This window comes from Schistocerca cancellata, chromosome 8, assembly GCF_023864275.1.
Source record: "Schistocerca cancellata isolate TAMUIC-IGC-003103 chromosome 8, iqSchCanc2.1, whole genome shotgun sequence".
Lineage (NCBI taxonomy): Eukaryota > Metazoa > Arthropoda > Insecta > Orthoptera > Acrididae > Schistocerca > Schistocerca cancellata.
The window spans coordinates 539,914,742-539,941,439 of record NC_064633.1 but is presented as its reverse complement, the minus strand read 5'-3'; the positions used below and the strand labels follow the sequence as shown (position 1 = coordinate 539,941,439).

The 26,698-nt window shown below is 40.3% G+C and overlaps 1 protein-coding gene across 1 annotated transcript; it reads left to right on the top strand.

The window, feature by feature from the left end:
* The first annotated feature begins 62 nt into the window (after positions 1-62).
* Positions 63-26,698, top strand: LOC126094556 (E3 ubiquitin-protein ligase UBR2). The gene is made up of 2 exons (XM_049908990.1): positions 63-245; positions 18,488-26,698. The coding sequence occupies exon 2, from the start codon at positions 18,490-18,492 to the stop codon at positions 23,854-23,856; it is 5,367 nt and encodes a 1,788-aa protein (XP_049764947.1). The 5' UTR covers positions 63-245; positions 18,488-18,489; the 3' UTR covers positions 23,857-26,698.

Below are 26,698 nucleotides of genomic sequence, written 5' to 3'. Positions count from 1 at the left end.
GTCAAGGTTCAAGGGACGACCATGAGAAATTTATATTTAGTCACACTGACATCGCTTGTTTTTTAACCGCAGATTGCTTCCATGTCAGCTGAAGAGTTAGCAAATGTCAACTCATACTCTATTGTGCGTCGTTCATAAGAAAACATGTACTATCATAATTTTTGACGGAGTAAATAAATAAGTGGCAGTCAGTATCAAGAATATTTATTACAGTTTGATGTTGATGATTTAACTAGACAGACTGGGTAAGTAAAAAACGAATACAGCGTAGCTGAAACTTATTCGTCAGTTGAGTGTTTATTTATAATTTGATACTAATAACGACATTAATTGCTATTGAAATTGCGTATTGATTTAATGTCAACAATGTCACAGTGGATGTTGTATTTGTGAATTTCGGATAACGCGCTAGTTAATTATGGCATATGTTGAACTGACTGCCGTTGATTGCAAAGAAAGTAAAAGTCGCGTTGACAATTATTTAATGTGTAATCTGTGTTCTGATAGCTATTAAGATTCCTCTGTTTACAAAATAAAGAGCAATGCAGATGAGAGGTTACTCACTCCCGTTGGCAGAGTGACATGTCAAAAACTTAATACGTATGGGAGGAATGGGGCATATTTTGTGATAAAAAATTTACATCTTTTTACTGTCATCTCGTGTACGTTAAGTAGTTATAAACGTCGCTGTTAGTAAACACAATTAAATCGTGTGCCCTGCTTGATTTTTCATGCAGACTGCTTTTATCAGGTAAACAGCCTTATGAGGAAAAATATCGGAATTTGCAGTACGTTTCTCACTCTTTGCAAAATAGTTTGGCATGACCAATTACATAAAATTTGTACTTGCTGAAAATCGGAAATACTCAAGTTGATTCATTCAGACATATATATTTAAGGTTTTTGTTACGTCTGATATGCTGCTTTGACAGTATTTAAATCCGCTGAAAACCAGTGTCATGCTCAAAGGTAAAACACTTAAAGAGATGTGTATCATTTGTATCTAAGATTTGATTGCTGTAGTTATTGTGTGGTTCCATTTGACCACCTCAAGTATGGTGTACTTGTTTTGTAATATATGGAAAGTTGGCTTACTCTAATGTAACAATTAGCTTGTATTTATTTGTATTTTTATATTATAGTGACTAAGGCACATATAGGCAGAAAACACACACACACAGTGGTTTTAATCTTATATTATTTGATGCACTGTTTCCACTTCCTCGTATTCCATGCTGTAAGCATGGATCAAAAAGGCTGTTTTGTTTGTGTGCTCTCCCTTTTCTAGAAAGTGTTGAACCAGGCAATACCACACATCTGCTTTGATCCATAATGCCAAAATGGTGCACATAAACTACTCACAAAAATTCAGTATCCATAAAATAAGTACTATAATAAGAATTATAGTTATTCTCATGATATCACATTTTTCACCATACTACCTAACCCAGACACTGGTCTGTGCTACAGATCAGTGTGTCACCACAACCTACAGCCCGAAAAAAATTAGTATAAAAGACAAAATAGCATTGTCATTTTTTGTTTCTCTCTCTGAATGTATATTACGTGACACACCACACCATCATTAAGACATGGGTCAAAGCCGACATCTGACATCATTAGGTGTAATTTAGCTCTATATACTACTGTATGCACAGCGGAGGGTACCTCCATTGCACCGTTCATTAGGGCTTCTTCCTGTTCCATTCACATATAGAATGTAGGGAGAATTACTATCGCAACACCTCTGTGCGTGCTGTAATTAGTCTACTCTAGTATTTGCAATCTCTAAGAGCGCAATATGTAGTGGGTTGTCGTATATTCCTAGATTGCTCATTTTAAGCTTTTTCCGTACACATTTTAAGTAGACTTTCATGTAATAGCTTGCGTGTGTTGTTGAGTATCTATCAATTCAGGTTTTTCAGCATTTGCATCAGGCTCCCTCATATGTCGATGAAACCTGTGATCATTTGTGCTGCCTTTTTTCTCCTTTATGTTTATTATCCACGGTTAGTCGCATTTGGCATTCATTACAGACCCAAGAGCAATAATGTAGGATGGCTCGCACATTTGTTTTGTTAGCAACCTTCTTGGTAGAATGCTTGCATTTTCTTACTATCCAACCCATGAAGTGAAGTCTTGCACCTACTTTAAATATGATTGAGCTTAAATGATCATTGCATTTCATGTCCGTACAAATTATTACTCCCAGATATTTATATGACTTGGTCGAATTCCAGTTGCTGTCGTTGTGGTCTTCAGTCTGAAGAATGGCTTGATGCAGCTCTTCATGCTGCTATATCCTATGCAAGCCTCTTCATCTCTGACTAACTACTGTAATCTACAACCTTCTGAATCTGCTTACTGAATTTATCTCTTGGTCTCCCTCTAAGTCCCCCTCCCCCACACCCTTCCCTACAGTACTAAATTGCTCATCCCTTGATGTCTCAGAATGTGTCATACCAACCGATCCCTTCTTCTAGTAAATTTCTTTTTTCCCCAATTTTGTTCACTACCTCCTCATTTGTTACATGATCTACCCATTTAATCTTCACCATTCTTTTGTAGCACCACATTCCAAAGCTTCTATTCTCTTCTTCTCTTAACTGTTTATCATTTGTGTTTCACTTCCATACATGACTATACTCAATACAAATACTTTTAGGAAAGACTTCCTGACACTTAAATCTGTACTCAATGTTAACAAATTTCTCTTCTTCAGAAACACCCTTCTTGCCAGTTGTAACTCATAGATGTTTTAGTCATTTTACTGGACGTAATTATACATAAAGTGTGGTGCATAGAAACACTCAACATTTACATTAGCTTTCGAGCTCTTGCCCTTCCTTCAGCAAAAGTACACACATTCACACATCCCTGCGACCACAGCAAGACTGCCTTGATTGTCAATTATTGAAGGCAGTTACCTGAGTAGATGGAGGTGAAAGGAAAGGGGTGGGGAAGGAAGCACAAGGTGAGGAGGGGGTAGTGGGATGGTGAGAGACAGGTATTTTGACTGATGAAACAGTGACTGACAACAAGAAGAAAGGAATTCAGAAAGTAAACCATGTAAGAGGTAGAAGGAGTGGGGGGAGGAAGGAGACTTGCTGGGAGGTGAAGAGGGAGAATGGAAAAATAGAAGGGTGAAAAGGTGGTGGTGGGGATCTTACCAGGCAGGCTTAAACTTTTATTGAAGTTCTAATGGGTGAGCTCAGAACAGAGTAAGTTAGTCGTTACGTCAACACAGCATACCACTGATGCAACAGACCTTGGAACAGGGCAGACAGAAACGCAAACACTGCTGTGTAACTTAACAAGGCACTGTGAGGTAACACCGTGTAACTTCGCTAACTAACACCACTATAAAAACTGAAAGAACTGAGCTCAGTGACCCAGAAGCATTATTGAAATTGCCAGTGATGCGTGGAATACTGACAGGTCCGATAAATGGGAACAAATGTGTTCATACAACCAGAGCCACTAAGTCATAGACACATGCTTAACTTGTTACATAGAGAGGCTTTTGGAGCTCATGAACACATTATGTCATGCTGTCATTCTGTCTGTGTTGCTAAAACCAGAGAGCATGACAGTCTTTTTGAGTTTTAGTAAAACCACTAAATGCTGATCGATGGCAATCCTGATACTTGCATGCTGACTTCAAACACCGAGGGGCAGCCAACTGATGCGTACCAGCTGTTGTGTGCCGCTGCTGTCTAATAGGACATCATGGATGGGAAGCCTGGTGAGCAGCCACTGCTCCTCCACCATTGGATCTTAGCGGATGATCTGCAAGAGCAGACATCTTTGCACCATCCATGTGAGATGTGTCAACACAGCGTCCTGGCCAACTTGGGAGCATCTGCTGCAGTCTTGATCAAATCTCTGTGGTGGATAAATGGGGTCTAGTCCTCATAACAATGGGCATCCTGGATCACAATTGGCAATCTCCACCTGAGCACACGACAGGCTGTCTTCGAGGGCGTTAAGGTGGTAGCTGCCCTGGGTCATTGCAGTACATCTGGGTGGGACACACCTTCCATGTTCTGCTACCATCACCAGCACAGCATGTGATCATGGCACTGAACTGTGGTGGCAACACCACAACTTGTTGACAAGGCATTAGCATTCCATCATGGCATGTGCACCTGCCACTCTGAAGACATTTATATCTTTATAAACTCTGCTCCATGAAAAATTGCTATTTGAGGTAACAATGTATCACTGATTCCTCCAGACATGCATTGGACCATTCACCCTCACTCGTCATCTGGCTTCATGATCACGACACACCACTGCCGTGTGTCGCAACAACTAGTATCTAAAATGGTTCTCTCATGTACTGATATTCTGGAACTGGTGTCAGAATTGGCTGTCACCTCAGCACTTCGGTGGTAGTGGAGCTACATCTACAGCACCATTTAGCAGTACCAGTGCAGTGTGTTATGATGAGTGGTATTTTTCTTCCTTTGAAGGCCTTTGGAGTTTGTTTCTGTGTTTTTGCTTTTGTCCATATCAGTTCGCAGAAACATCAGTAGCACACTGTTATATCAGAAAAGCCTGTTGATCTGCCAGTGTTTAAAGGAAGTGTTGGGAAACTTATTTAAGTTCTGTAACCTTTGTGGGCAGATGCTACCATGTACAATGGCTGTGTTATTTACGTGTGATGCTTGTAAGGTATTTGGACATAGGCTTAAAAGGTTGTTTTGAATCTCATTGGGTGGTGATATGTTGGAAAGATTTGCGAGTTGTTATTGTGTGTGTTGGTGGTACAGTTTTTCTGTTTTGTTGTTTTTGTTGTAATCATCAGAAGGAAATTATACAAAGTGCCAGACACAATTCTGTTACCAACGATGAGACTATTGCAGCTTTGATGGAGCAGGTAAGGTATTTTCAGGGTTGAATATCCAGCAACAGCAGGGAAAGGCATAATCATGTTGGCAGGTAGAAGCTTTACGAGCTGCAATTCAGCAGTTAGTCAGGGCCTGAGGAAGCAAAAACAATAGACCCCTTCTTTTGATCCTTCAGCAGCTTCATTAACAACACCTTTCAGTGAGTGGTTGGTCAAATGAGATTACTCTCCATGTAGTAATTTATGTTTGGCAGCCAAAGAAAAGACATACATATTATACCACAAAGTTCTCAGTAAGGCAGAGACATTCCAGCATTAGCTGGTGGTTACAGGGATGTTATCAAAAGCAGAAAAACACACTGTTTATCCAGGAAAAATTAAGTACATTAGCACAGAAACATAAGGTGGTGTAGAAACAGTTTGGGATAGGATCCTGAGCATTAGTGTGCAAACATAACACCTGACACAAAGTTTTGGAGGCAGAGTCTTGCTGTAAGCCGAAAATAGAGCATTGGACATTTCTCTAAATGGTATGCCAGCAGAGATGTCATGTAGAGTGGTAATGGAAAATTCTAGGTATCTAATTGTGGCTCTTAGTGCTGCAATGCAACTAGAGGGAGTTCACATTGCAACTAGAACACATATTGACCACGACGTTTTTTCTGTAGAAGGGAAATATTATAAGTGGACATAAAGGTCACATGTTGAAGCAGTCTCGGCCACCTGAATACTTTAAGTGCACAGGATTATGGGAAGAAAAGGAAGGAAAAGCAGCGGCAACAGAAGCAGCTGTTAAATACTTCTACCATCGGAAAGGATTCCCAATAGGCTAGGACACTGCACAAATAGGTGCACAGATGGAATGCTGCTTGTCAGGCTGTGTAAAAGGCAAGGGACATAAATTTTTGGTGGACACAGATATGCACATGTTAGTTGTTGGTCAGGATCTTGTAAGCAAGAGGAGACAAGATCCTCCACACTACAAATTGCATGGAGTGGCTCATAACACTGTAGAGTCATAGGGTATGATGCAGCTCAGGGTTAGTATTGGAACTAGGGACTTCCAGGAATATATGGTTACCATACATAGGTGAAGGGTAATTTAGCAATTCTTGGGCTAGATTGTCTCAGCAGACATCATGCCAAAACTGATCTTTTGCAGCAGTCATGGTTAAAGTACCAGCAGGCATGGTGAAGTTAACGTGGGTTTCTGTTGATACTGATTTGCCACAAGAAGCATTACTTGTGGTAGAGCCACTAAAGGAAAATCAAAAGTAAGATAAAATATATTGCTTGGTATGAGTTTATGGTTCCTGTAAGCCTGGATAACTTCGATGTGGGGACTTGGTTAATCTGTTGAAGGGCCTAATGATGGCTGAAATGGAGGTATTAGATGAGAAGGATGTTATTAGGTAAAGTGATGGACCAGAGCTGCAAGCAAGCCATCAATGCAGCAGCATTATGAGCAAAATTAAGTCACTTTCATGGCAATGATGAGCAGGTAATGGAAGTTTTGTTACTATGGTTTGTGGATTTATTTAACGCAAAGGATCTTTCACTAACAACACCAGTTATTCAATACCATATACCTACAGGCAACAATGCGCCAGTTTATAGGAAGCCGTACTGCATAGTGAGACATCTTCCAACCCATAATTAACATTTAGCGAAACGTGCTATAGAGTACAGTGATAGTCCATGGGATGGGATGTAGATGGTTTCATCGTGCCAAAAGTCAACAGATGATGCCAGGAAATATAAATTCTGTTGCAATTATCACTACCCAAATGCAACGACCATGGTAGATACATATCTGATTCACAATTTTGCAGAAACATTACACAACCTAGGCCAGTGCCAGTATTTTACAACAGTGGATCTGAGAAACAGGAAACACATGCTGGAGGTAGTCCCACAGGATAGACCAAAGACTGCTTTCACGATCCAATGGGGACATTACCAGTGTACACAAAAGCCTTTTGGGCTGAAAAATGTGCCAACTATATTTCAAAGATTATTGGATGAAGATCTACATGGGTTAAAGCCAAAATTTTTCATGTTATATTTGGATATTATCATCTTTTTCAAAGGGTATGCCAGAGCATGTGAAGTGCTTGGAAAATGTATTCAGGAGGCTGCGATCTGCACATCTGATACTTAGCGTAGACAAGTGCCATTTAGCATACACACAAGTAAACTAGCTTGGACATGTGACTAGTGAAAAGGTGTTCAAACCAATCCCACCTAACAGAGCTAATCAGGAACTTTGCAGCGCCACAAACAACAAAACTGCAACAGTCATTCCTGGGTTTATGCAGTTATTAATGCAAATTCATGAAGAATTTTCACAGGTCTTGGAACCCTTGAATTGTTGTTGAGGAAGGGCGTGAAATTCCACTGGTTGGCCAAATGTCAAACAGTGTTTGAGGCATTGAAGGCAGCATTAGTTTGTGATCTGATACTAGTCTTTCCTGATTTTGGAAAGGGATTTATCCTCTCCTGTGATGCCAGCAATAGGCGGTTGGTTGTATTTTGAGCCATAAAATTGGTGGGCAGGAACAACCAGGAGGGCTAATTGTAAAGGCAACTAAACAAAGTTGAGCCTATCTACTCCACCATGGAAAAGATGATGTTACCAGAGATGTATGGGATAGTGTACTTTCATTGCTATTTATACGGATGGAAGTTTAGGCTTGGCACAAATCACACTTCATTAAAATGGTTGTTGGCTAAAAGACCTGTCGAGTTGATTAACAAGATAGGCACTGAGTTTAATTAAAAGGTGGTCCACACACCAGGCAAGAAGCACAGAAATGCGGAAAAGCTAAGCAGTAAAGTTTCAGTTCTAAATGCCCTTGGCAAAAGGGCAAAAGTTAATTGGTTGGACTTGATATTGTAGGACCTATTAATAGGGTACCCACCAGAAATAAATATGTACAGAGAAGATAATTTCTTTTAGATTCTTAAAAAAGTGGCAATTTCTGATCAACAGGCTAGTACAGTAGCCCAGGCTTTTGTAAAAACTGGGTACTTAAATTTGCAGTACCTGATACCTTAGTTACAGATCAGGATATAAATTTTACGTCAGACTTGATGAAACGGTTATGTCGTATTCATTCCATACAAAACTCATGGCAGAACAGAACAAGTGCACAAGACAATCTCTAAAATGTTGAGTTTTTATGTTATCAGTAGTCATACAGACTGGGATAAATATTTGAATTACATAGTTTGTGTGTACTAAGTGCATACCGGTACAGTTTTCAACTTTGTACAGTAGAAAAAAATGCTGTGCCCCTTTGATGTCATGATTCCTAAGTTACGACCAGACTGTGAATTGGTTAAGAACTCACGGACTTTGAATGTGGTCAGGTGATTGTTTGTCCTAAACATCCCTAGGTCCACTGTTTCCGATGTGATAGTGAAGTGGAAATGTGAAGGGACATGTACAGCACAAAAGCGTACAGGCTGATGACCACCTCTGTTGACTGACAGAGACTGCCAATGGTTGAAGAGGGTCGTAATGTGTAATAGGCAGACATCTATCTGGACCATCAAACAGGAATTCCAAACTGCATCAGGATCCACTGCAAGTACTATGACTGGCAGAAGGAGAGAAAACTTGGATTTCATGGTCGAGTGGCTGCTCATAAGCCACACATCACGCTGGTAAATGCCAAACGATGCTTTGCTTGGTGTAAGGAGTGTAAACATTGGATGATTGAACAGTGGAAAAACATTGTGTGGAGTGATGAATCACGGTACACAATGTGGCGATCCGATGGCAGGGTGTCTTCTTAAGTTGCCAATCCTAAGATTGATTTGCAGCAGCTCTCCATTCAGTGCGATTGTCGGCCAGCCTCTTCAATTCCGTGAAACTTCCGCATCCTAGGTCCTGCATTATCTGGCTTATGTACTTTCTTCTAGGTCTGCCTCTTGCCCTTTTGCCCTCCACAAGGCCTTCCGTTATAGTGTGGAGAAGACTTTCATGTCTCAGAATGTGTCCCATCCATATATCTCTCCTCTTCTTGACAGTCTTCCAAAGAACTGGAACTTCTTCCGCTCTCTGCAGGACTTCTTCATTTGTCATCCTGGCCGTCCATGGAATTTTTAACGTCCTTTGCAGACACCACATTTCGAATTCTTCAATCCTTCTTCTTTCGTCCTCTCCAAGTGTCCAGGTTTCGCTGCCGTAGAGAAGCACACTCCCAACAAAGGTCTTTATTAACCGCTTCCTTAACGACAGACTTATCATATTTGATGTGAGGATTCCTCTCCTTTTATAGAATGCAATCTTTGCCTGATTTATTCTACTTATTACATCTTTCCTACTACGACCATCTGATGTTATTCTGCTTCCCAAGTAGACAAAGTCTTGTATTTCTTTCAGCTTCTCTCCATGTGTGAGTATGGCGAAAGTCCAGTGAACGTCATCTGACAGTGTGTGTAGTGCAAACAGTAAAATTTGGAGGTGGTGGTGTTATGTTGAGGTCGTGTTTTTCATGGACAGGGTGTGAACCCCTTGTTGTTTTGTGTGGCATTGTCACAGCACAGGCCTAAATTGATGTTTTAAGCACCTTCTTGCTTCCCACTGTTGAAGAGCAATACGGGGATGGTGATTGCATCTTTCAACACGATCGAGCACCTGTTCATAAAAAAAATGCTGTGCCCCTTTGATGTCATGTGGCGGAGTGGTTACACGACAATAACATCCCTGTAATGGACCGGCCTGCACAGAGTCCTGACCTAAATCCCATAGAACACCTTTGGGATGTTTTGGAATGCCGACTTCATGCCAGGCCTCACCAGCTGACATTGGTACCTCTCCTCAGTGCAGCAGTCCGTGAATAATTGGCTGCCATTCCCAAAGAAACCTCCCAGCACGTGATTGAACATAAGCCTGCAAGAATGGAAGCAGTCATCAAGGCTAAGGGTGGGCCAACACCATATTGAATTCCAGCATTACCGATGAAGGGCGCCACAAACTTGTAAGTCATTTTCAGCCAGGTGTCTGGATACTTTTGCACTGATAGCACTGATGCACTGATAGCATCTTAGCAAAACAAAATTTCCATGGGGCAAATGTTGCTACGTAGTCAACAGTACCACGAGAACCAACACCAAAATGTGGTACCTGTAAGCATTACGGCCAATAGTTTTGCCATGTTACTGTTAGAAATTTGTGTACTTTTGTCTCAAAAGTATTCATCCTCCAGACTTGCGACCCAACAAGGACGATACTTGTTGAATGGTTACCTAGCACAAATCGAGAATCATAGAGTAAGGGAATTGTAAATTAGTATAACTTGTAAGAAAAGGAAATAAGGATAAAGGAACATGATTATACAAATGGGCTTAGCAAACAAAACTTTTAGAATGATAATACAGAATTAGGAAACAATTCCTGTGAGTCAGCTCCCACGAGCAACAAAGCTTTTCACGTTGTACATTTATGTAAGGAGATCTGTGAAGTAGTGTAGAGGATAAGCAGATGCAAAATTTTGTATGAATTTTTTGAAATACTGGAGGAATGTTGCACAGCAGAATAATTTTATTTGGCAAGCTTAAAATTTTGTTAAAGTTCTAATGGGCAAGCTCGGAACAGAGCTAAGTTAGCACTGGGCAGGTGCATCAATTGTTTTGTCAACATGACTTACCACTGACGTGCAACAGACCTCAGAACAGGGCATACAGAAACAAAAGCACCGTTGTGCTACTTAACAAGGCACTGTGAGGCAGTACCATGTAAAAAAATGGAAATGAAGTCCCATGCTTCTTTACAGAGCATAGGGGAACGATGCGGGAGACCTGCACTGTCTTACTAGGCAAGGTCCTAATGGAGGTGGTTTGCCGTTGCCTTCCTCCGACCGTAATGGGGATGAAAGATGATCATGAAGACGACACAACAACACCCAGTCATCTCGAGGCAGGAAAAATCCCTGACCCCGCCGGGAATCGAACCCGGGACCCCGTGCTCGGGAAGTGAGAACGCTACCGCGAGACCACGATGGCGGACAGTACCATGTAACTTCACCGATAAAGTGCCATCATGAAGCCAAACATAGACAGGAAGACCTTAGGTCAGTGATCCAGAAGTATTATTGAAATTACCATGGCGAGGCAGAGTGCTGATGAGTCCAATAAATGAGGACAAATGTGCTCATGCAACCAGAGCCATTATGTCATGGACACAGGCCCGACCCATTAGAGAGGCTTTTGGACCTCAAGAACACATTCTGTCTACCATTCCGTCCTTCTTGCTAGAACCATGTAGAATAACAGGCTGTTGAGTTTCAGTGAAATGACATGCTGATTGATCATGGTCATCCTGGTACTTGCTTGTTGACTTCAACACAGAGGAGCAGCCAACTGATGCATACCACAGCTGTTGTCAGCCACTACTGCCTACTGGGATATCGTGGATGTGAAGATGGTGAGCAGCCAGCCCTCCTTCGCTGATAGGTCTTCAAGGATGATCTGCAAGCATCTAATTTTGCACTGACTAGGTTAGGTGTGTCTGCATAGCTTTCTGGTCAATTCTGAGCATCTGCTGCAGTCTTAGTTGATCTCTGGTGGGTGACCAGGGCCTAGGCCTCATCACAACAGCATGTGTCCGTGGCACTGACCAGCACTTAAGATGTCACAACTCATTGACAGGCATCAGCAGTCCATTGTGGCATGTGTGCCTATAGTTCTGAAGACATTTATACCATTATAAGCTGTGCTTGAGCATTAAATTTTATTATGGATAACACTGCATGACTGACGCCTCGGGGTGTGCACTGAACCACGCACCCTCAATCTTCACTTGACTTGCTGATCACAATGTCACCCCTCTGCCCCATTTTGCTACAGTATGTCTGCCGGGGGGGAAATGGGGAGTGAAGAGTGGTAGGAACATGCAGTACATGATTGGGATGTGGAAAGAATGGCGGGGGCAGAAGAGGGAAGGAAAAAGTTACTATAGGAATGTGGGAAGCAGGTTAGCAGAGCTTTAGGCCAGGAGGAGTGAGAGAGTGCAGGATATAGTGGAGAGACTGTTCCTGTCTGTATAGTTCAGAGAAAGTAGTGCTTCAAGGGTGTGTCCAAATGGCTCATATAGTGAAGTGACTATTGAAGTCATTTGTAGTGTGGTGTGCTGCACATTTGGCAACTGGATGGTCAAGTTTGCAGTTTGCCACAGTTTGAAACTGTTCATTCATGCAAGTGCAGTTGTTTACTTGTCATATCCACCTAGAATGTTGCACAGTAATTGCAGAAGAGCTAATATATAACATGACTGCTTTCACCTATAGCATTGCCTTTTATCAGGTAGGAAATGATTATGATAGAACTGCCGTCGGAGGTGGTGGGTGGGGCAGAACTTGCACCTGGGTCCACCTCAGAGAAATTGTCCGTAATGTGCAGGAGTGGGAGAAGGATTGGGATAGGGAAAAATCCCTCATCTCAGGGCAGGATGAGAGGTAATTGAAGCTCCGGTGAAGGAAATTGTTGAGCTTTTCAAGGTCAGGGTGATACGGGACAGTGTCTGTTAAACAGGTTTGCTGGTATCTGTGGAGGAGATGGCACAGATCTGTTTGTGGATGAGGTGGATAGCATACTGTCTGTCATTAAAAGCACTGTTAAGGTTATCGGTATATTGTGACAGTGCCTACTTTCCACTGAAGATGCAGCGTTCACGCATGGCAAGGCTGTAAGTAAGAGACTTTTTGGCATGCAATGAGTGTGAGCTGTGAAAGTGGAGGTACTGTTGGTAATTGGTGTGCTTGATATGAGCAGATGTATTTATGGAACTGTCTGAGAGGTGGAGATTGACATCTAGGAACATGGCTCGATGAGATGAGAGAGACCAGGAACATGGCTCGATGAGATGAGAAAGACCAGATCTGGGACTAGGTTGTGGAAGAAAGGGCAAAGATTGTCCCTGCCTCGAGTCCAGATCATGGAAATGTCATCAATGGCCAGAACCTGACTAGGGGTTTTTGGTGTTGACTGTATATGAAGGAGTCCTTCAGATGGCCGATAAATAAGTATCCATGACAGTACCGACTGTATATGAAGGATTCCTTCAGATGACCGATAAATAAGTATCCATGACAGTACCACGAATTTGTTTACAGAGTTGGTCTTTGAATGTGAAATAACTTTGGGTCAGGATGTGTTTAGCTAAGGGTAGTGATGTGGGCCGGACAAAAACAAACACACACACACACACACACACACACACACAGCGTATCGGAAGAAAAAATTGTCCTTTGGTCATGGTTTTGTAATGTTACACACTTTATAATCTGTGTCAAATCTCTGATTATTATTGAAAAAAATTACTGAATGTATTACACAGCTGGCATTTGTTTCTTGATGATAAATGTATTCTTTAATGTTAAACTGTTTTCAGTGAATATTCTTGTATTACTACCCTGCTGTGAAGATAAAATGAGAACACTAACATAAAAAAGATTTGATAACAAAGAATCAATGCTCAAGATGCTGCATTGAATCCAGTTAAGGACAAAATCCCCTAATATTGTTCCACTTGGGTGCATAGGTCAACTATTAAACCTATTGTGCTCAGATATTTTAGGCTATCAGACAATCAAAACTTCCATGGCAAATGCAGTAGAGGTTGTCAAAACAGAAAAACACAGCCACAGTGTTCAATGAAATCTCAGGTGCAAAGAATTCAAAGATATGATTTCACTGAAGTTTCCAGGAAAGAGAGGGTGGGGGAGCCATACTTTTTGTTTGGAAAGTTTGCAACCAAATAAACTTGGCTTACAAACCTTAGTTGTAAACAAAAAGGTGCCATCCTACCTGCAGCCTGAAATAGAGGAGAGTTCTGGATGATGGAAGAGAGTTGAGAAAATGATACATCTTATGAACCCAATTGCTTATTTGATTACAGTTTTAGAGTTAAAGGAGTCTTAAGTTCTCGAAATAGCCACAAACATCAATAAGGTGGTAGAAGTTCTCGTTGAGAAACTGCCATCCTCTCCACTGCAATCTGCAGAAGAAAAGTCAGTCTTATCTAAATTCCAAGCTAGGAAAGAATTTGTGGGGGTTGGAGGGTAGATTGAATGGGTGGAGGGAGGGGGGTTTGGATCAGAGTGGTTGGCTCTTTCTTGGTCCTAGGTAATTCCATGTGGCTGCCCAACTTGACGGTTAGCCAGTTGCACATTTTTACTATCACATTGTATCATCGTCTGTGTCTATTAATCATCACGCTTGTCAATTTGTGATCAAACTTATTTATTTATGACCCACTAACTCCTGTTTCTTTGAAATATTTCCTGATTTGTGCTGTAACCTTCCCATATTGTTTTCTACATATAGTTAGTCATGAATGATGGTAGTCAAATTTAACCTCGTTCTGCACTCCATCGTGCATTCTCCGATGGATGATGAGTGTTTAGTAGTGTTTTGAGCATGCTGCTGTGAATGTCATAGCCAGTGTGGACATTAAATTTGACCATAGCAAGTTTTTGTAATGATTTTTTATTCCATTTGTTGGGAATTGTCATCGCTGATAGTGATGGTTAGCAAGCGATGTAATCTGCAGGCTGCATGCTTTCTTCCTGCTTACCCAACTGTCTCTTGGAATTGGCAACACTGCAATCCCCGTCGGTGGCTTGACCTGTGTGGACCACCATCATTCATGGGTCACACTACAGTACCTACCATTTATTTCTGTTATAACACATCAACCATAAATTTTTACCTTCTTACTTATCAACTTTTTTAACCATTTTTTTACCTTTTGTCTGTCACTCCTTTTGCTTCCCAACTGTCCAACCATGAATCTCCGCTCATTCTGCTTCTTCCAGTTCCAGAACCCGTCCTTTGCCCTAGCAGAACTGCAAATACACATCTTCTTTCTGAAATAATGTGTGACACATGTTAGCCCACCTAATTGGCGTAGCATTAAAACTGGCCTCTTGGGGTGTCATCTACCCTACTGCAAGAACCTTCCACCAGGGGATGCCACACCTGCACTGGAATGTGGAAGCTGTCGAAAACACTGAAAACCTTACCAGAGCTTTTAATGACAGGCAGTATCTGACCCAGCTTATTCAGAAACAGATCTCCCATGCCATCTCCTCCTGTGACACCAGTAAACCTGTTAACCAGCTGCTGACCACTATCACCCTGGCCTTTTGGCTCAGCCACTTCCTAGTGCAGGGCTTTGAGTACCCTCTTGCCCTGTCCTGAGATGAGGGATATCGCACCCACATCACCCAGTCTTCTGTTGCCCTTGCCCACCCAACCTACAGAATATCCTTTTCCATCCCTATCCCAACCCTGCAGCCTGTGGGTCACTCCCTTATGATTGACCCACGTGCAAGACCTGTCCCATACGCGCACCCACTACCCTACTGCAGTCCACTCACAGCCCTGCACTGTAAGAAGCAGAGCCAAATGTTAAAGCACCTGTGTTTTGTATCAGCTCTGCTGCAATTTCTGTGCAGCATTCTATGTGGGTGTGACAAGTAACCAACTGTGTACTCACAGAATGGCCCCCACAAAACTTGAAAAACTGCAGTCTTGACCATCCAACTGCAGAACATTTGAAAATAGAGTTGAATACCTCTGCTTTTGCTTTGCTACCCTCAATTTCTGTTCCTGTCATCTATGAGTCTCTGGACATGAACTTTGGTGCCACAGACTGTCTTTACATATAATGAATATTTGTTAGGGTTTTTTGAGAAATGTTTTGATAAGGTCCTGTTACAGTTGTAATTGAAGGCTTTGTGCACAAAACTTTTGTCAGTCGAACGTGTTTCTTTTAGCATTTATCTGTCTATAGCCATGTGCTGTGTTTTAGACCTGTTGTACTGTAGTCACTGCTTAATTTGAGGTTTCTTTACAGAGACTTTATAGCATGGAAAGTCACTCCCACCATTATCTGTTCTACTAAGTACATTGTGAGATTGAATGCTGCATAGCGGCTTTTTGGGCTTGTAAAGCAGTTTGGCAAATGTATAAGCAGAGCAAATGGGGAAACATTGTAGTGATGATAAGAGCCATGAATGAGGAAAGCCACTAGCATGACAAATGTCACTCCCTTTTTTTTCCAAGCAATTTCAATTTTTTGTGTCCTAGTTGGCAAAAAATGACACTCTGTACTCTTTGGTGGGCTGTGTTTTAAAGAAATATTGTTATAAATAGTGGGGAATGAGTTGTACACATAATGAAGCCCTTGTTGGTGTTCTTTCTACTATTCCTTCTTTTATCATTGGAATTACTGGTTGTTGAGTTTTCAGTCTTTAATATGTTTCACATTCTTATGTGTTACTATATAAAAGGGTGAAGGTTCCGATATATGTATTTAATGTTGCACCAGGTGGTTCTGCTGTTGAATCAATATGATCTTCCTGGTTTTAAAGATTTTCTTTAGACTGTCACTATGGCTGTTTATTTTTACAATTGCTATGGTCTGCATTTTGACTCTATAGCATATTTTCTTTCTTCCTTTTAGTTTTATATCTAATTGTATCCTTCTAATTCTAAAAACTAACTGTATCATTATGCATTAAAGTGTGAAACAAAGGTAGTGGCTTAAGTTACATATTAATGAAAATCAGGTGCATGCATACTGCTAAAAGTGTATTTATTTAACCTGATCTGATTAGGACCTATCCTTCACTGGTCTCCTGAAGGACATAACAAAAAACCCTTGGGATGTGTGATACTACCTTTCTCAATTGTGACTTTGTGGTGCCTGACATGATGTTTTGCTGGCGAGACATTGGGTATGAGTGAAATCATTGCACTACATTTGGCAAGAAATGGAGGCTGCTAAGTTTGGCAAGTGAACTGTTGAAGTCATCAATAATGCCAAAGGCTTGGCTGAAGTCTAAGAAGCACATGATAGTTGCCTCTTCTGCATCCATGGAAGCTTTAGGTCATGTATTACATTTATTAAGGCAGAAGATGTGCTGTGATGTGTACAGAAACCTGATTGGTATTCGTCTCCGTAGGTTGTTTGTGGTTAGTTAATCAGCTGGTTGTGGATTTTATATTCTAAGGCTGTGTACAGTGCAGGAAGAATGCAAATAGGTCAGTAATTAGAGGGTGCTGTGGTAATGTTCTTTTTAGGTAGTGGCTTAACTAGTCCCAGTTTCCAGGACTCGGGAGAAACACTTGTAGTTAAGATATTCATTATAGTGGGTCAGTAATATGATTCATCATTTAGACATAATCCATGAGTCTCTGTTTTGTTTGTGGTTATAGATAATGAGAAATACTGGTTCAGTTCTCCATCTGGGACAATTAAGTCAGCTGCAGCTTTTACTTTGCCTATACCAAGACCATACAGATTTTTCTGTAGGGCAGCTAGTCTTTTCTGTTGACGGTTAATAATGGGCATTCTTGAGTTTTGCATTTCTCACAGCTTGACTGACTCTACCCCACTTCTGTTTCAAGCAGTATGATTTTCAGGCATGGGGCACTGTTTGTTATACAGCATCTGAGATTCACACGTTGTTTTAGTTCTTCAGTTAGCCAGGGTGTTTCCTTCTTACTTTTCCAGTCATGAAGGGAACGTATTTGTCATAGTTGAGTAAGTTTGTTAGTAAATCCATGAAGATTAGGATTTATGTCAGAAAGTGAATACAAGACAACTCCCAAACTATTTCTTGCTCCTCTGTTTTAAGTTCAGATAAATTAATATATTTGAAGTCTCAGTATGTAGTCAGTTGTGGTTTCCTTCTGGGACATTCAAGTGAGTACCGTCATGAAAATTATGTCATGTGGAGATATTTGAGAGGTACAAATTAATCTGGAGGTTTTGTTGCTAATATATTTGAGTGTGTGACTACTGATCGTATGATGGGTAGGAGCAAGATGAAGTAATGACACATTGGAAAGAAGCACTTGCATAAATTTTGCAGTGGAAGGACTTTTTATAGAAAATTTGTGTTAGTGACATCAGCTATAATTAATTATATGATCATATGTCAAGACTTGAAAGAGCAGTTTCATAGAAAGCAAACCCACCTACTTTAGAAGGTTTGTAGAGGACACACATCAGGCACTTTCTGTTAAAGGAATTGACCTTTATGAACATGTGTTCCACTTGTTTACCTTCATTATTGTTGGATGTGTGTAGCACAGTGGGTGATAAATCAGAGTGTACATATGTCCCTGCTCCGCTTTCTCATCTGTTACATCTGCCATGTCTCAGAAAGAGGTAGCTGTGTATATTTACTGTACTTGGAGTAATACTTGATTTGAGCCAGGTCTCAACACAAGTACTACATTGATGTCTGTCTTGAAATATACAATGGAACTCATTATGATGAGCAGCCAGAGATCGGACATTTGCATATGCAATGTGGAGGAAAATACTTGTTCTTTTTGGCTCTTTGAGAAGGAAGTTAAGGTTAGATAACATGGTATTTAGAACCTTTTTTTTTTTATGAGTGTCATTGTCAGTCACAACACAAATCTGTACTGTGTAGGAATGTTAGTTTTTGTGATACATTGTTTTTGTTTTTATTTTTATCTCAAGATTTTCTCTTGTATCCATTCGACTTAAAATAGCTGTCATCATTTGTTGACAATGAGCTTTATTAATATTTTTATTGTTGGCTAGAGAGAGAGATATTAAAGAGTTGTTTTATTTTCATTTTACAGAAATGGACTGTGAGGAATTCTCTCTCCCAGATATTGACATGGAGCAACCAGTACTAGATGAGTTTCCTGATTCTGCCAGTAAATGTGTAGAAGTATGGACAGAAAAGCTTGAAAAGGGCATATTGTCCTGTGCTCACTTTAAAGAACACTGGCGTATATACGTGCCGAGGATATATAGTCCAGATCCTAAGGGAAATTGTTTGGACTTCAACTATGATGAAGCAAAGGCCCAAGAAATTTTATTTCAGCCTCTAGAAAGATTCATCTGCAATGGGGACCCTCAAGAAGTTTTTAGTGCACTAACACAGACAGCAAATCGATCAACTGTATGTGGTAGAGTCTTCAAAATAGGTGAGCCAACATACAGCTGCAGAGAGTGTGGTATGGACTCAACATGTGTTCTCTGTGTTGACTGCTTTAAGCAGTCAGCTCATCGTAACCACAAGTATAAGATGGGAACCTCTGGTGGTGGTGGATGCTGTGACTGTGGAGATACGGAAGCCTGGAAAAGTGAACCTTTCTGTGATATACATGCTGCCGGTTCTCAAGCAGGGCAAGAACCTGTCAAGTGCTTACCAGAGGATATGGCAGAAAGAGTACGTGCAACTTTCAGTGCTGTTCTCAAATATGCATATCAATTGTTGACTGTGGAACATCTGAGAGTGCCTTCAGATCTGAGCATTAAGGAATCAGAAGAAGGAACATTAGGTCTCTTTGATACTGACACTCACTGCACTGTTCTCTATAATGATGAGACTCACACCTTCGAACAAGTGATTACTACTTTGTCGAGAGTTATCAAATGTTCACAGAAAGATGCTATAGATTATGTGACGAATATAGACAGAGAAGGTCGTGCTGTTGTGAAGTGTTCCACTTTTCCACATTGCAAAGAACTGAAAGCAGAAATTGAGCGTTTTACTGCACGCCATGGAAACAGACCTTTGAAAGTACTTGTTGTGCATGCTCATGTAATTGCTCATCAAGTATTTGCAATGGAGCTTTTAGAGTGGTTACAAAAAATTCTTGGCTATGGGGAAGGCTTCCGTGTGGTTTTCAGTGAGGTAGCACTAGAGCTTGACCATCAGGAATCTTCAATAATAGAGGGTATTTTGGTCAGAGATTCCCATTTGTGGAAATCTGCACGCACTCACTGGCACCGTCTTATTATTTCTGGACTCCTGATGGAGTATGAGAGCAAAAAGGCATTTGCTAAACTCTTCACGAAGACATACAACGTTGTCCTCAAAGACTTCATGCGAGATGATCACGATCACGCATTTTCTATTGCCTCTATGTCAGTGCAGGTTTTTACAGTCCCTACATTGGCTCATTATCTCATAGCAGAGGAAGATGTTCTGTATATCCTGTTGAATGCTTTTATATCGGAATGCAACCGTAAATGCAATAAAGCAGGGAAACTAGAATTTGAAAGAAATTCATCAAATGGTACTTTCAAACGTGCCCAGTTCATACTTTATGACTTGCGTTATCTCCTGAGTGCAAAGCCGACTGTATGGACAGATGAGCTACGTAAGGGATTCCTTCACGGTGTTACGTACTTGCTTAATCTGTTATCAATGATGCAAGGAATGGACCAGATAACCAGGCAAGTTGGACAGCATATGGAGTACGAACCTGAATGGGAATCAGCTTTCAATCTCCACATTAAACTTGCGCATGTAATAACATTGGCTCTGGAATGGTGTGGTACAGACAGAACAGTTCTGATAAAAGCCTACAGAGCTACTCTAAAAAAATTGCACGATCCCTCTCAAGTTGGAGAGGTGCGGGAGTTGGCCGATCACAGTGCACCGTGTTTAATATATGATGTATCTCAGCAGCCAGTCTCTATACATCTACCATTATCTCGTTTTTTAGCTGGCTTACACCTTCATTTGGAGAAATTTGGTTTAGAATTTAGAAGTAATGAATTCAAGAATATACCTAAACCAACTCCAGAACTAATTATTGAACCAGTACTAAGAACACAGGTAATGATTTCTCAAGTGCACGCTGGAATGTGGCGTCGCAATGGTTACTCTCTTTTGAATCAGCTTTATTTTTACCACAATGTCAAGTGCCGATCGGAGATGTTAGACAGGGATATCATATTGTTACAGGTGGGAGCATCATTGATTGAAAGCAATGAATTCCTCATACATTTGCTCAATAAATTCAATCTCTTAAACTGGGCAAATCCTCAGTTTGAAACAAATATCCTCAGAAACCCAGAGGAGGATAGTATGAGGCAGACAATAAATTTAGTTGAAGAGTTCCTTGGTCTTCTTATAACAATTGTTAGTGAAAGGTACACACCTGGTGTTGGTAAAGTTACAGAAGATGACAAAATAAAAAAAGAAATAATCCAACAGCTGTGTATAAAACCACTGCCACACTCTGAGCTAAACAAAACTCTCCCTGAGGATGTCAACCATGAAACTGGGATGGAACGGGTAATTGATCAAGTTGCAGTGTTTAAAAAGCCTGCACAGGGAACAGGGAAAGGCGTGTATGAACTGAAACCTGAATATTATGATCAATATGATGTTTTCTTTTACCACTATACAAGAGAAGAATTGTCAAAGTCAGAAGAAGCCCAGAGGAAGAGGAGGAAAGCTCTTGGCGAGTTGGAATGCTGTCCTCCTCCTGTTCTTCCACCACTCAGTGAAGCTTTTATGATGATGGCAAATCTGTTGCAATGTGATGTAATGCTGCACATTATGAAAACTGTGTTGGAACGTAGCATTAATCTTAGAGCAAGAAGTTTTTCAGAAGCTCAGCTCCACAAGGTGCTTCACCTCATAGGTTACGCTTTGCACGAAGAAGAACAGAAGCATTACCAATATATGGTATTTGTTGAACGTGCAGAGAAGTGGGGACTTGAAAACCTAATTGAAGAGTTGTGTGGTAGTGCAAGAGTTGAGGCGCACAAAGATTTGCTACAGTGGACACTAGGAAAGTATAGGCAAGTTGCTGCAGCTCGCAAACTTGGTCACGTACAACCTGCACCTCAACCTCAGCATCAAGAAGGAGTAGGTCAGGCAGAAGATTCTGCAAATGAGGAAAAGGAATGGAGAGCAAAAATGGCAGCTCAGAAGAGGGCAAAAATAATGGCCCAGATGACAGCAATGCAAAAGAACTTTATGAAGGAAAATGCCAAGTTATTTGAATCAGCTCTTGCAGAGAGCTCTTCACAAAAAGAAAATGTGGAAATGTTCATGGATGTTTCAGAACAGTCAGAATGTCAGCCCATTGCCCTAGGACCAAAACAGACAACACGGGCAACAACAGACCGCACACATACTTGCATTTTATGTCAGGAAGATCAGACAGTTTCTGCTGGTGGACAAGCACTTGTTGTTTCTGCTTTTGTTCAAAAATCAACAGTACTCTGTACTCACAGGGGACTGTCTGAAGAATATCTGGAAAAAATGTCTGAGCCTTTATTTCTCTCAGCTTCTATTGGGCCAGCTCCATTTACTGGCACTTGTGGTCACGTAATGCACAGTAATTGCTGGGAAAAATACTTTGAGAATGTCCTGGCCAAAGAGTCGCGACGACCGTATCGGCTCCGGCAGCCGGCAAGCTTTGACATTGAGAAACAGGAATTTCTGTGCCCGCTTTGTGAGTGTCTCAGTAATACACCGTGCCCACTTGTTCCTCCTGTTGGATCTCTAATATCAAATTCACAAGCTGCTTTGACAAATTTATCATTTGAAAAATGGATCTCAGGTTTGCACCTTGCTTTAAAATACAAGAAAAAGATTAGCAAGACATTAAGAAGTATGGAGAAAAAACAAACTGATTCAGCAAGTGACAGTGGAGGTGGAACTGGTGAAGGTGGAGAGGAAGAAGAGGAGGATGTACAGGTCATGGAATCACTTTACTACACGTGCCCAATCCACCAGGTTGTTGTTGAACTTGGGGAAGATGGGGAAGCATTTGCATCACTGTTTTCACGTAATAACCTGAGGACTGAGTTTTCGGAAAATCTGTCTACATTCATATTACTGTTTGCACAAGCCACTTTCACTAAAAGTCTGGGTTCACACCCTAAGTATGGTGATTCGAGGATTGTTCTGATGGCATGGAAATCTTGTGCATACACAGTTCATGCTATGGAATGTCTTCTCAGAGATACTGGCAAGCCATTGCTTGGTGATCTATCATCAAGACAGCAAGACTGCCTGGAAGGTCTGATTCGTCTTGTAGCAGTACTTGGGACGACGTGGAAGTTTCCAGATATGATAAGCAGCCATGCTTTGAGATTACTTACAATAATTTTAGAAAGCCCACATGATGAACCGTGTATCCTTGACTGGGATACATTTGGTGTGCTTTTACCTTTGACGTTGTCACTATCCAGTTTGTTTTTAACTGATGGTGCTGTTCCTATTCCTACTGGGGGTTTGCAGGAGCTATATATTTTTCGACTTATGTTGTTGTGTAACATTGTAAAAGTACTGTTAACCAATGATTTTGAAAGCACTGAAATGAGCATGGAAGTAGAGAGTGAACCAGACGAAACTGAAAAGCTCATTGGTTTTATTACGGATGTCAGAAGAGCTGCTGGAATTGCATCAGAAACTAATATTCAAGTAAAGGCAGTATGCAGACTTGTGCAGGAAGCATGTATACCATTTCTGCGTTGTTGTGTCCTGTTTTACCACTTCTTGACAGGCGTTCCAGCTCCACAGGTATTGCTGGAGGTTGGTGGAGACACTTTTGATAATATGTGCACTTATCTTGGATTGAACATTACACTTTCAGAACTGGTATGTGGAGATGTGAACAGAGACTTGGCTGTGCGATGGTGTCAACATCCGAAGGTGCAGCAGTACCTGTCTGGAGCATCAAAGTATCCATTTGTTAAAGTTCCTCAGCCGGTAAACCAACTTATTTCTTTGCCTGTTGATTACAGTGAATTAATCAACACTGTTTCACTCTTCATTTGCCCGAACAGTGACCGTGAAGATTCTCGTAATCCAACTATGTGCCTAGTGTGTGGTGACATGTTGTGCTCGCAGAGTTATTGCTGTCAAACTGAACTGAATAAGACATTAGTTGGTGCATGCACTTATCATGCACACGAATGTGGTGCAGGAGTCGGTATTTTTCTTCGTGTACGTGAATGTGAAATTTTGTTACTGGCCAGTCCCAATCGAGGATGTTTCATGTCCCCACCCTATTTAGACCAGTATGGTGAGACAGATCAGGGATTGCGAAGAGGTAACCCATTGACATTGTGCCCTGAGAGGTACAAAAAATTACAATTGTTGTGGTTGAGTCATGGTATCTACGAAGAAATTACTCGACACTTGGAGTCTACAACTAATATTGTTACAACACAGTGGCAACATCTTTAGTCACTTAGATTATTGTTGTTTATGAAGGTCATTGTTAAACTTCTGTCAAGTATTAATATCTCATTCACTATGAATTTTTCCACACTTCATAAACTATATTGCCATGCAACCAAAATTAGCAGAATGTCATTTTAAAAAATACTGTTCTTCTGTTTCATGAAGTTCTTTTGATGTTGTTCATTATATGACTGTTTGGAACTGTAATGTATTTCTAATTTGATTTCCAGGTGTATATAATTTTGTTCTTAAAGAACAAAAAATCTTTGGAGGCTGTAAGAAGGAATTGTACAGAATAGTAAATAGTAATTAATTTTTTACTTAGAAGTGTCTAGTTAATGAGTTCATTTTTTTGTTTGTTTTTCTGGATTGTTTCTTGTCTTAAATTGTTTGTAGTGTCTGCTGTGATACTCTCTCCGTCATTAGAAATGAGTTATAACTGTTTTACAGTATTTATTAATGCACCTCTTAACAATGAACGCTGCCACATGAAGATGCGTGAATAATGAGAGACTTGTCATGGCAGTGTTAAATGGTATAGTTTTCTAGGAGATTTTAAACCCTTTTTACATATTCTATTTATTGCGGAGATGTGAGCAGCTGCAAATAATTCTGAAATATCATTCACCAGATGCTCAGCATATCTTTTGAAGATATACCAAGTACCTCTATAGTATTTTCTAGTTACATGTACATATTGATAACGTGTACAGTACAATAATTGACAAAATGTAAATAAATATGAAACATGATACATGGTCAAATATTATTGAGAAAACTATTTTGTTTGGTGGTGATGGTAAACTGAAATTTCAGTTGTATCGTCCCCAGCACATGGTGTGGATTAGTAACCTGAAAAGTCTTTCACATTATTTTTTAGTGAAGTTAATGTAATGTGCATTGGAAAATTGGTTACATAGCTTACAGGTGGTTTCAACTGTCTAGATTGTATTGCTCATTTGTGGAATGTTTAGTTTGAAACCCAATTTCATGGTCAGCATTTGCCAGTACAATACCCTGTTTGCTTGTTATAAACATGTACCGTGATTATTGATCTGATGGCTGCATTGAAACTAATAGTAAGTGAAACATAGGTTTTTGCTTGTACTTATTGTGCAAGTATGATTCGGTATATTTCGCTGGAAGTGTTGAACTAAAACAGATCTCAAACTGTGGTTAAAACCATTCATAGAGGGCTGAAACTCAGGATTCATTATTTTGGAATTGTACTGAATAATTGCATAATATTTAACTTTACTATGTGTTTGTTGAAATTATGTTATTTGTTGACAGATTGTACTATAAACATGTATTCTTTTTTGTTATGGAGCTTACAATGAGGTTTTTGCCTAGTTAATGAATTCTTGTAAAAACAAACATTTCTTGGACATAGTTCACGGAGATATGGCAGAAGTTTCTGAAAGCAAATATTTTATTCTATGTTTTATGAACTTCAGAAGTTACAAAGATAGAATACAATGCAGAACACAGGGTCAGTGGACACAACCAACCGAAGAAATGAATAAAATATTGCTAGAGAGATGGCAGCTACTGTATTTGATTGAATAGCTACAGCAAATAAAAATAGATAGGGATTTTGTGTGGGTGTGGAAGGAAGTAGATAAATCAAAAATGAGTTTGAAAGTATGACAACAAAAGAAAAAGGCAGAAAGGGGTGGGAACAACAGAATTGGTCATGGAAGTAATGTTTTGTTGAGTGTGCAGTGAGTTCCATTGTGTTGACACCATTGTAAAGTGCCTATGAGAACTTCCAAAGGAACTGCTGCACAGTGCATATTGTTTCTTAACACGCAGCATTACAGTGGATGTGGCTGCATGACTGAAAGCAAAAGACATGAGGCATTTTTTGCATAATGAATTTGCATATGTATGTGAAGTAAATGGTTCTGGAGGTACAATAATTGCAAAGAAGGGTTGTTAGGTTGTGACATGCACTAGAAACTATTGAGAGAATCTTAGTGACATTAAACTTCCATTTTGAAGAACTTTATGAAGGAGTCTGTCATATTGAAGAGACTAGCTTGCTTATTCCATCCAAAAATTGTGAAAAATAATGCCCTGACATTTTGAAAGGCTGCTGAGATAAAACATCCAATTTCAGGGGGCTATTTGCATTCTATTGGTGTTTATTCCCAAAATAGTTTTAGATTAGGATCTGCCACTGACTTTTCAGTTTGGAAGGGGTTGGGAGTGTATACGAAGAAGGGTGTGCAACAAGAGCTGCTTACACCCACATAGATTATTATTTTCAGTTTCATTCTCCCAGCAGAAATATTTCTGCTGCAGTGCCACTGGCTATTTTTTTATTATCTTTGAATTTGTTTTGACTGCTGCATTGTCTGACATTACAGATTAATGCCTTTTTTTTTTTTTTTTTTTTTTTTTTTTTTTTTTTTTTTTTTTTAATCACTGACTCAGAATTAGTTTACAGCTTTCTCTGACAGAGGGCATATGTATTTTATTTTAAAGATATGAATATAATAGAGGGAAACATTCCACGTGGGAAAAATATATTTAAGAAGAAAGATGATGAGACTTACCAAACAAAAGCGCTGGCAGGTCGATAGACACACAAACATGCACACAAAATTCTAGCTTTCGCAACCAACGGTTGCCTCGTCAGGAAAGAGGGAAGGAGAAGGAAAGACAAAAGGATATGGGTTTTAAGGGAGAGGGTAAGGAGTCATTCCAATCCCGGGAGCGGAAAGACTTACCTTAGGGGGAAAAAAGGACAGGTATACACTCGCGCACACACACACATATCCATCCGCATATACACAGACACAAGCAGACATTTGTAAAGGCAAAGAGTTTGGGCTAAACT

Coding starts and splice junctions, on each gene's coding strand:
- LOC126094556 (XM_049908990.1), top strand. CDS start 18,490: ATGGACTGTGAGGAATTCTCTCTCCCAGATATTGACATGGAGCAACCA.